General features: G+C 65.8%; 2 protein-coding genes across 2 annotated transcripts; one reads left to right on the forward strand and one right to left on the reverse strand.

Moving 5' to 3' along the window:
• Window positions 1-1645: 1645 nt before the first annotated feature.
• Window positions 1646-2335, reverse strand: MNEG_11763 (hypothetical protein; the record flags this gene model as incomplete). The annotated part of the gene is made up of 2 exons (XM_014039764.1): window positions 1646-1752; window positions 2030-2335. Coding segments are annotated over 2 exons (413 nt in total), but the record flags the coding sequence as incomplete, so codon positions are not given.
• Window positions 2336-4281: 1946 nt separating this feature from the next.
• On the forward strand, window positions 4282-7775 carry MNEG_11764 (hypothetical protein; the record flags this gene model as incomplete). Its single annotated transcript, XM_014039765.1, has 7 exons — window positions 4282-4501; window positions 4718-4781; window positions 5255-5370; window positions 5932-5987; window positions 6224-6335; window positions 6696-6827; window positions 7768-7775. The coding sequence occupies 7 exons, from the start codon at window positions 4282-4284 to the stop codon at window positions 7773-7775; spliced, it is 708 nt and encodes a 235-aa protein (XP_013895219.1).
• Window positions 7776-7791: the final 16 nt, after the last annotated feature.

Consider the following 7791-nt stretch of genomic DNA (forward strand, 5'->3'; position numbering starts at 1 on the left):
TTTGGGGGTTGGGGCGGTGGTGGGGCGATCGGTGGGCGAGGGATTAGAGAGGATGGGGCGGCCGCCGCCACCAAACATGCGGGGGCCCAAGGGATGGGGCGCGGCTCAGGGCTGCAACCAAAAAGGCGCTGAGCTGGGTGAAAGGCAGGGCGGCGGCGGCTCTCGGCGATAGGGCAGCCGGTAAGACCCAGCGGCTGGGATCGCGGCGGGGCGGTTCAAGACTTTGTAATCAACTCCTGCTGTGATCCTCCTCTTTCTTCCTTCCCAGAGTACACGGTCAAACCCTATCAGTGCGGAGGGTTTGACCCTGCGTCAGCGCAATCGCGAGCCCCACGCGCGCGCCTGACCGCCGGCTCACCCGCAGCAGCGCGCTGATGACGCTAACAGGGTCCTGTGCCTTGTCCATTACCCTGAGCAGCCCCGCCACCTGCTCCACCTGGCTCTGCCGCACATGGTGCAGCAGCCCCATGGCCGCGGCGTGGAGGCGCACCTGGAGCCTTGGGGGTGGGCACGGTTTGAGGCGCATGGGCGCGCGCAGGCGAGGATGGCGGTGGGAACAACGGGGAGTGTAAGGGTCAACGGGGAGGATCTCTGCTGCTGCAGGAGGATTGCTGGGCAGATCGGAGCCTGTTCAGCAGCTGCCGACTTGGAGACAGTACCACAGTAAGACAATCTAGGCCACGTAGTCCGCGACCCCTGTGTGTGCATGCGGCCCCCTGTGGCTGAGCCTGAATCATCCCCGTCCTAAGATGGCCCGCGAGCCGCGGCGACGGCCGCCCCGCGCCCCGCGCGCGGCGCCCCACCAGTCGTCTCCAAACGCCTGCGGGCGGCAGCTGCCCAGCAGCAGCGCGCCGAGCGGCGCCGTGGCCGGGCCGATGGACGCGTAGACGAAGCTGCGGAGGCCGGCTGCCTCGTACAGCTGCCGCAACTCGAAGGGTAACGAAGACCCCTGCATGGGACGCAAAAGAAAATGGGTTTAGGGTTCAAAGTGAAGGGTTGTCTGGGATCGGGTGGGGCAGGGTCGGACGGGTGAGCCGTGCTTCACGGCCCCTGCCATTCAATGGACGGCCGAGGATCAACGCGGCGAGACAGTCTCGCTTGCAGAGCAATAACGCCCGCCGCCGGCGCCACATGCCCCAGCGGCTGTCGCGAGCGCCCCCCTGCGAAGCGTCCCCTGCTGTACGCCGCGCCGCGCCGCGCCACGCTGCGCTGCGCCGCGCCCTCGCCTGCAGGCCGGCGTCGTCGACGCGCTCGCCGGCGGCGGCCCTCCGTAGCAGCTCGGCGGCCTCTGCGCCCCGCACCACCGACGCACGCTCCACCAACTCCGCCCCCCTCCCGTGCGCTGCCATGAGGACTGCCGTCGCAGGCTGGCCGCCAAACACCCACACGCTGCCAAGTCCAGGGCCCGCGGGTGGGGGGAGGTGGGGCGGGGTGCGTGATGAGCTCGCCGCCGTTGATAACCAAGCGCTTTTGGTGCATCAGCCTGGGCTGGCGGCGGGCGCCGCTTGCTCACAGGGGCACCGGCCACGCGCGCCCCGCCGCCGCGGACGCCGCCGGCCAGGTTGCCGATGGGCCCGCTTGCCGCCGCGCCGGCTCCCTCTTGCCCCCTTCCGCCTCGGCTCCTCCCTCCCCGGCCGCGACTCACGCGCTGAGGTCAGCGTGCAGCTGCTGCCCCGCTAGGTCGGCAGCTTCCGTCAGGCCCAGGAGGGGGTTGTCGCTCGCTGACACTAGCTGCTGCTGAAGTGCGTGGACCTGGTGTGAGGACACCAGGGTATTGCGTCATTGATTGGTGTTGGCCAGCCTCGATGGTGGTCATTAGATCGATGGACAGCTAAGTAGATGAGAGGTGGGGGCGAGAAGCCGCTATGCAGTGGAGGGTCCCTGCACGCGCGAGCTCGCGCGCGGCGGCACGCCGGCCGTCGTGGAGCGGTGTGGCGCCCGAGCGCCCGCAAGCGCCCGCAAGCGCCCGCAGGCGCCGAGCGCGCTGATGGACCGTCTGTCCGTACGCCAGCGCCACGTGACTCCTCACCTTCTCCAAGATCCGCAGGTGTGCCTCCGCCGCGCTCGCGGCGCTGCCCGTGCTCGCGCTCGCGCCGCGCTGCGACAGCGTGATCGACCCGACCCGAAGGCCGTCGATCGAATCCGCCGCGAGCCCCTGCCTGGCGTACGAGGACGCCGAGCTGTTGATGACGCGCGCGGCGCGCGGCAGCTGCGTCTTGCCGCCGCCAGCGGCCGGCGCGTCCGCGCCGAGTGATCCTTGGCTGACGGCGTCGCCCGGCGCGGCGCCGCCGGCCGCATCGGCAACCTTTGGCGGCGAAGACAGGCAAGAGCCCATACCGTTTTGACGTGCTGCAGGATGCACACGCCTCGTCGCTGCTGCCCAAGCGGGTGATTCCACCGGCGTTGTGTTGATGCGAGACACTCCCGCTCCCTGGTCACGGCATGAGGTCCACAGCACGGGTGTGCATACAATATCTGCCAAAGTAATATATTTCAATGTGTAAAACCTTGACTCGCGCTGATATGGGCCCTTTGATGGCACCGGTCGGTGGCCAGCACCCAAAGCGGTGGCCAGCGCCCAAATGCCACGTTGGGCGCACACCACATCTGCCTTGACAAGCAAAACGTATGCGTTTCAGCCAGGGATGGCCTCAGATCCGACTTGGTGACTCGAATGCGGATTGACGTGCGTTCCGGTGTGAGTCAATCAGGCGCAGCAGCGACAGAGATCTCAGGATCGCCCACACGATACTGCTTTCCGTGCTGCAGCCATTCGGAGTGTACAGAGACTCCATGTGAACTGCAAGCTTCCAGACGATCCAGGAATTTGCCTGCGTGCAGGCTGCTCGCCACGTGTCCGTGCACTCAATGCACGCCGCCCTAGAATGAGTGTGGCCGGCGGCGGCTGCGCCTGGCGGGCCCGAGTGATCCTTCCCGTCTCGGCTGCGAGCGGCGCCGGCTTCAGCGAGGGCGGGCACGCTTTCTGCAAAGTGCAAGTTGCTGCGGTCATACAACACACCACAGGAGCGCAGCCCCACATGTATAAACCCTCTACCGCCACACCTCGCTCGCCACTTTTGCTCCTCCCCCCCCCTTGCGCCCGGTATCTATCCACCGCTGCAGATGCTGAACGTCTTGAGCCCCAAATGAATCCATCAGGCGCAGTACTGGGGCCCAGATTCAGCTTGATGCTGACATGAGCGGCGCCGCCAGCGCCGCCGCGCACAGGGAGCCGCATAGTGAGTCAGGCCATGTGCGCGCATGCAACGCCTACTGGAGATGTTTTTGGGGGTACGGCTGTCCAACACGCAACTGGTGCATCAGTGGTGCGATGGAGTTTGATGGGTCCCGACCCGGGAACTGGTGGGTAACCTCACAGCAGCCTGGCCGCGACAGCGGGGTGCCTACAATGATCGTGCGCAGCTGAACCTGAGCAGCAGCTGTGCACCGCACAGCCGCTGCCGTCCCCTGAATTTCGGTAAAAGCAAAGGGAGTGGATGGGTCCCGGGCCTTGCAGCATCAGTGGTGGGCGCTTCGTGCACAGTGGCGGGCGCAAGGCTCCTTGGCAGCCATACGAGGGGGCATCGGGCGCGTCGACCTCACATAATGCAGCAGCGGGACCGATCAACCCGCCGACCAAACCTGTACCCGCCCGCAACAGAGGTGATCGGCAACATAGTCGCCCGCAGCCATCGCCCCGTCCATCATGTGTTGCTTAGCGTCACCAGCGGCCCCGCCGCAGCCTGGTCGTCCCACCTCGGCACCCAACAAACCAAACTGCTCTCGTCGCGTTTGCCCCTGGCTCCGTCTCACTCTATACAGTACCCTACATGTGCGACACGCATCAGTCACACAGCCAACATATGCATGGCTAGGGCGTTGATGCAATGATGGGGATACTAGGGATCTGCAGCCCCACCACATTGGCAACACCCTTGACGAGCGACCCCGCAGCCGGCGGCGTGCCCAGGTGACAAGTGACGCGGCGTGCGACCCCGTTGCCGAACGTGAGAGCCGTGCCATGTGCCAGTGTCACAAAGCCTACAATAGTAACTGGGCGCGGCTGGAAGCTAGGTCTTCGATACATAGCTTCAATTTGTCACGAGAAGATCAACACCTGCGATCCTAGTCTTGAATATATAAATCCACGTAATTTCTCGGCCTGAACGTCATCCAAGCCACAACCAACGAAGCCACAACCTGCGCCGCGTCCGGTCCGCTGCTCACCCTCGCCGTCCTGCCGCCGCTGCCGCCGCTGCTGCCGCCGACCGCGCGTGCCAAATGGCCACCCCCGAGCAGCAGCTCTTTGAATCCGCCGAGGCCGGCGACGCGCCCCGCGTGGCGGCGCTCATCGCAGCTGGCGCCGACGTCTGCGCGCCCGGCGAGGGCGGCGCGACGCCGCTGATGGCAGCTGCCGAGGCGGGGTCGCCGGAGTGCGTCGCGGCGCTCCTGCAGGCGGGCGCCCCTTGGAACGCCCTGGATGACGACGGCTACTGCGCGGGTGAGCGCCCCTCCCCCCCCACACACAGGCGGCAGCTCGCCCTGTCCTGCACACGTGGGGATGTTCACCACTGCACCAGCACGGCGGCAGCGGGGCAGGCGCCGTGCAAGGCGAGGGCGCCCCTCGCGGGTGCGCTTTGCTATCCCACGCGTCGGGATCCGCGCCGCCCCCATGCCCGCGAGCGCCGCCCCCGCGCCCGCCGGCCCGGCCCCGCAGGCGACTATGCCAACGCGTCCAAGAACGCTGACGTCATCGAGATGCTGCTCAACTGGGGCGTGCAGTGCGAGCAGCTGCTGGGCGCCATGGAGCGGTGGGCAAGCGCACGCGCGCGCTTTTGTGTGTGTGTGTGTGTGTGTGCGTGCGTGTGTGTGTGTGTGCCGGAAGCAAGGGCCGTGTCGCAATTGTGGATCGACGCTATGCAACTTCATGTGACGCGGTGGCACTTGCCGTGGGGCCGATGCAGGGCGGGCGGAAGGGGCCGCAGGGCGGGGCGGCCTAGCGCCGTGCAGAGCACCGCCCCCCAGCGGCTGCAGCACGGGGGAGGAATTCGGGCCCAACTTGCAGAGGGGGTCCGTGGCAGGATGAGTCACTGCAGCTGCCAACAGCCGGGCGCACGCAGGCGAGCGGCCGGGCCGCCTCGCGGCGCGACGCGGATGCAGCCATCGACCGGCTTCATGGCCGTACGTGCGGGGCAGCCGCCCCGGGCGTCCCCGCTGGCCCCGTGTTGACCCTCCGCGCGCGCCCGCCTCGCAGCAACGAGGCCGCCGGGACGAGCGGCGGCGGCGAGGAGGGCGCGGCCGGCGCGGCGAGCTCCGCCTACCTGCAGCAGAAGCTGGTATATGATGGGGACAGATTGATTGATGCTGATGGTGAGTGGATGGGGGATTGATGTCTTTGGTAGGCAGCAACTGCTCGTGTGGGGATCTGTGTGTTTGTGGGTTTGGGCGTGTGGTTCTGAGAGCTCTGTAGGCATGTGTGTCAGTGAGTGTGTTTTGGGGGAGGAGCGTTGTGTGTGTGTCTTTGTGTGTGTGGATGTGCGTGCAAGTGTGTGCGTGTCTGTGCGTGTGCTTGTGTGAGTGGCTTTGTTGCATGTGTTTGCACGTGTGTGCGTTACTCATGTGTCGGGGAGCGGTGTTGGGCGTCGTGTGTGTACCGCCTGGTGGCAGGGACCCGTGCTGACGTGGCGGTGGGGCCACAAAGGGGAACGGAGGGGACAGGGGCATCCAGCCGGGCAGCACAAGTGCAGCCGCTGCCGAGGACCCCAAAACCTCAACACACCCCCGCGGGCTGCGCGGCGGCCGCGCCGCAGGGCGAGGGCCGGGGCGCGGCGCGGCGAAAAAATGGCGCCGCTTGCGCCGCGTCCCGCCGGGGTTTGGGGTTTGACCGAGGTCTGACCGAGATCTGGGACCCCTCTCTCCCAAAACCTGCAGGCGAGGCCGTCATGATGGGGTGGGAGCTGCCCCTCATGGTGGAGCACGCCAAGGAGGTGAGGGCCTGGCGCCTGCAGGCGTCGAAAAGGGACACACGCACGCACACACGCACGTGCGCGCACACACACACACACACACACGCATACAGACGCACACAGACACACACAGACACACACACACACACCCAAACGCACCCACACACACAACCAAACAATCGACACATCCGCACTTGCAAGCAAACTAGCGATCCCTTCACACACACCAACACACACACACTCACTCGACACACCAGATCTGTCGCAGTGGCGGTGACGTCCTCAACGTGGGCTTTGGCCTGGGCCTGGTCGATGAAGAGATTCAAGAACACCGCCCCAGGAGCCACACGATCGTGGAGGCACACCCAGGTGCGGCGGGGCCCCGCATCGCGCGCCCGCCTTCCGTCCCGGCCTCCGCCCTCTTGCGACCACCCCGCCCCCAGCCCCCGACTTGCCCCTTGCGGGCCAGCCGACAGCCAGGCGGAAGGTGCAGCGAGGAGCCAGCCCTCATCGGCGCTGCCCGCTTTGTTTGGGTCCCGGCTGGCTGCAAATCAGCCGTCCTCAATTGGGTGGCGTGCATGCGCCGCCGCGCTCATCACCCTTCTGCGCACGGTTCCTGCAAAGCACCCACGTCTTCTTGCGTCTGACAAGGTAGCGGCTCTTGCGCTCCCCATCTCGCGCCGCCCTCGCGTGTCGCGTCTGACGCCCGATTACGTCACCACCCCCCAGACGTCCACGCGCACATGCTGGAGCTGGGCTGGGGGTCGCGGCCGGGCGTGACCATCCTTTTTGGCCGCTGGCAGGACCTGCTCCCGGAGCTGCTGCGGCGGCGGTTTGACGGGATATTCTTCGACACTTACGGTGGGCCGGCACACACTTGTTTGCACCACATGTGGCTATGTTTATACCTGGTTTCCAGAATTTCGCATGGCCAGCTTGAGCGGCAGTGTGTGGGTATTTAGCAGCCACTCTTGCGATGCTGGGGGGCCCGGGCGCGCCGCCGTTGGGGCGGAGCGTCGTGCTGGTGCGCACCAGCCTGACACTGCGGCTGCCTGCGCAGCGGTGGAGGGGCGGAGACCCGGTTTTCTTTTGGGATGGGGGGAAAGGGAGACCGCAACCAAGCGGTCGCCCCATCTGGGACTCTGCTCACCCTTTGTTGAACGTGGCGCAGCTATTTTCCTGACTCAACCCCTAACCCCTTCTCCCAGGCTGCATGCCGCTCCCCGGTCCCCTTTCTACTGCGGGCTCATTAATACACCCCAGCCACCCCCTTGAATCCGTACCCACCCCCAAATGAAACACCCATCCTGCGCATTTGCTAATCTCTCAAATAATGATTCAGGTGAATACTACGAGGAGCTGCACCTGTTCCACAGCCACCTGCCTAGAATGCTGCGGCCTGGAGGGGTGTACTCGTTTTTCAATGGCTTTGCCAGGTGCGACGCTGCGATGCTTGTGTTTGTATGTGTGTGTGTGGGGGGGAGGCGGGCAACATGAGTGCAGGTGGCTATTGCTGTGCCAAGATCTAGATGCGGCTGTGCATGTGCATACATGTGGGTGGGTCAAGGGGGTTATGGGTGTGTCACTCGGTGAGCGAGTGAGGAAGGGGCGCCTGTTTGATGACAGGGCCACGGCAGGGTTGTGTCAGTTTTTGGGTGGTGCGCATCGTGTGGGTCTTGCTGTGTGTGTCTGTGTGTGTGTGTGTGTGTGTGCGTGCGCGCGTGTGTGTTTGTCAGTGAGAGTGGGGTGTAACTGAATGCAGGGGGCCCAACGCCACGCGATGGCGCGCGCGTGCGTTCAGGGTGGTAGCCACTCTGCGGGGGGG

Source organism: Monoraphidium neglectum, assembly GCF_000611645.1.
Source record: "Monoraphidium neglectum strain SAG 48.87 unplaced genomic scaffold scaffold02896, whole genome shotgun sequence".
In the NCBI taxonomy this organism is placed as follows: Eukaryota; Viridiplantae; Chlorophyta; class Chlorophyceae; order Sphaeropleales; family Selenastraceae; genus Monoraphidium; species Monoraphidium neglectum.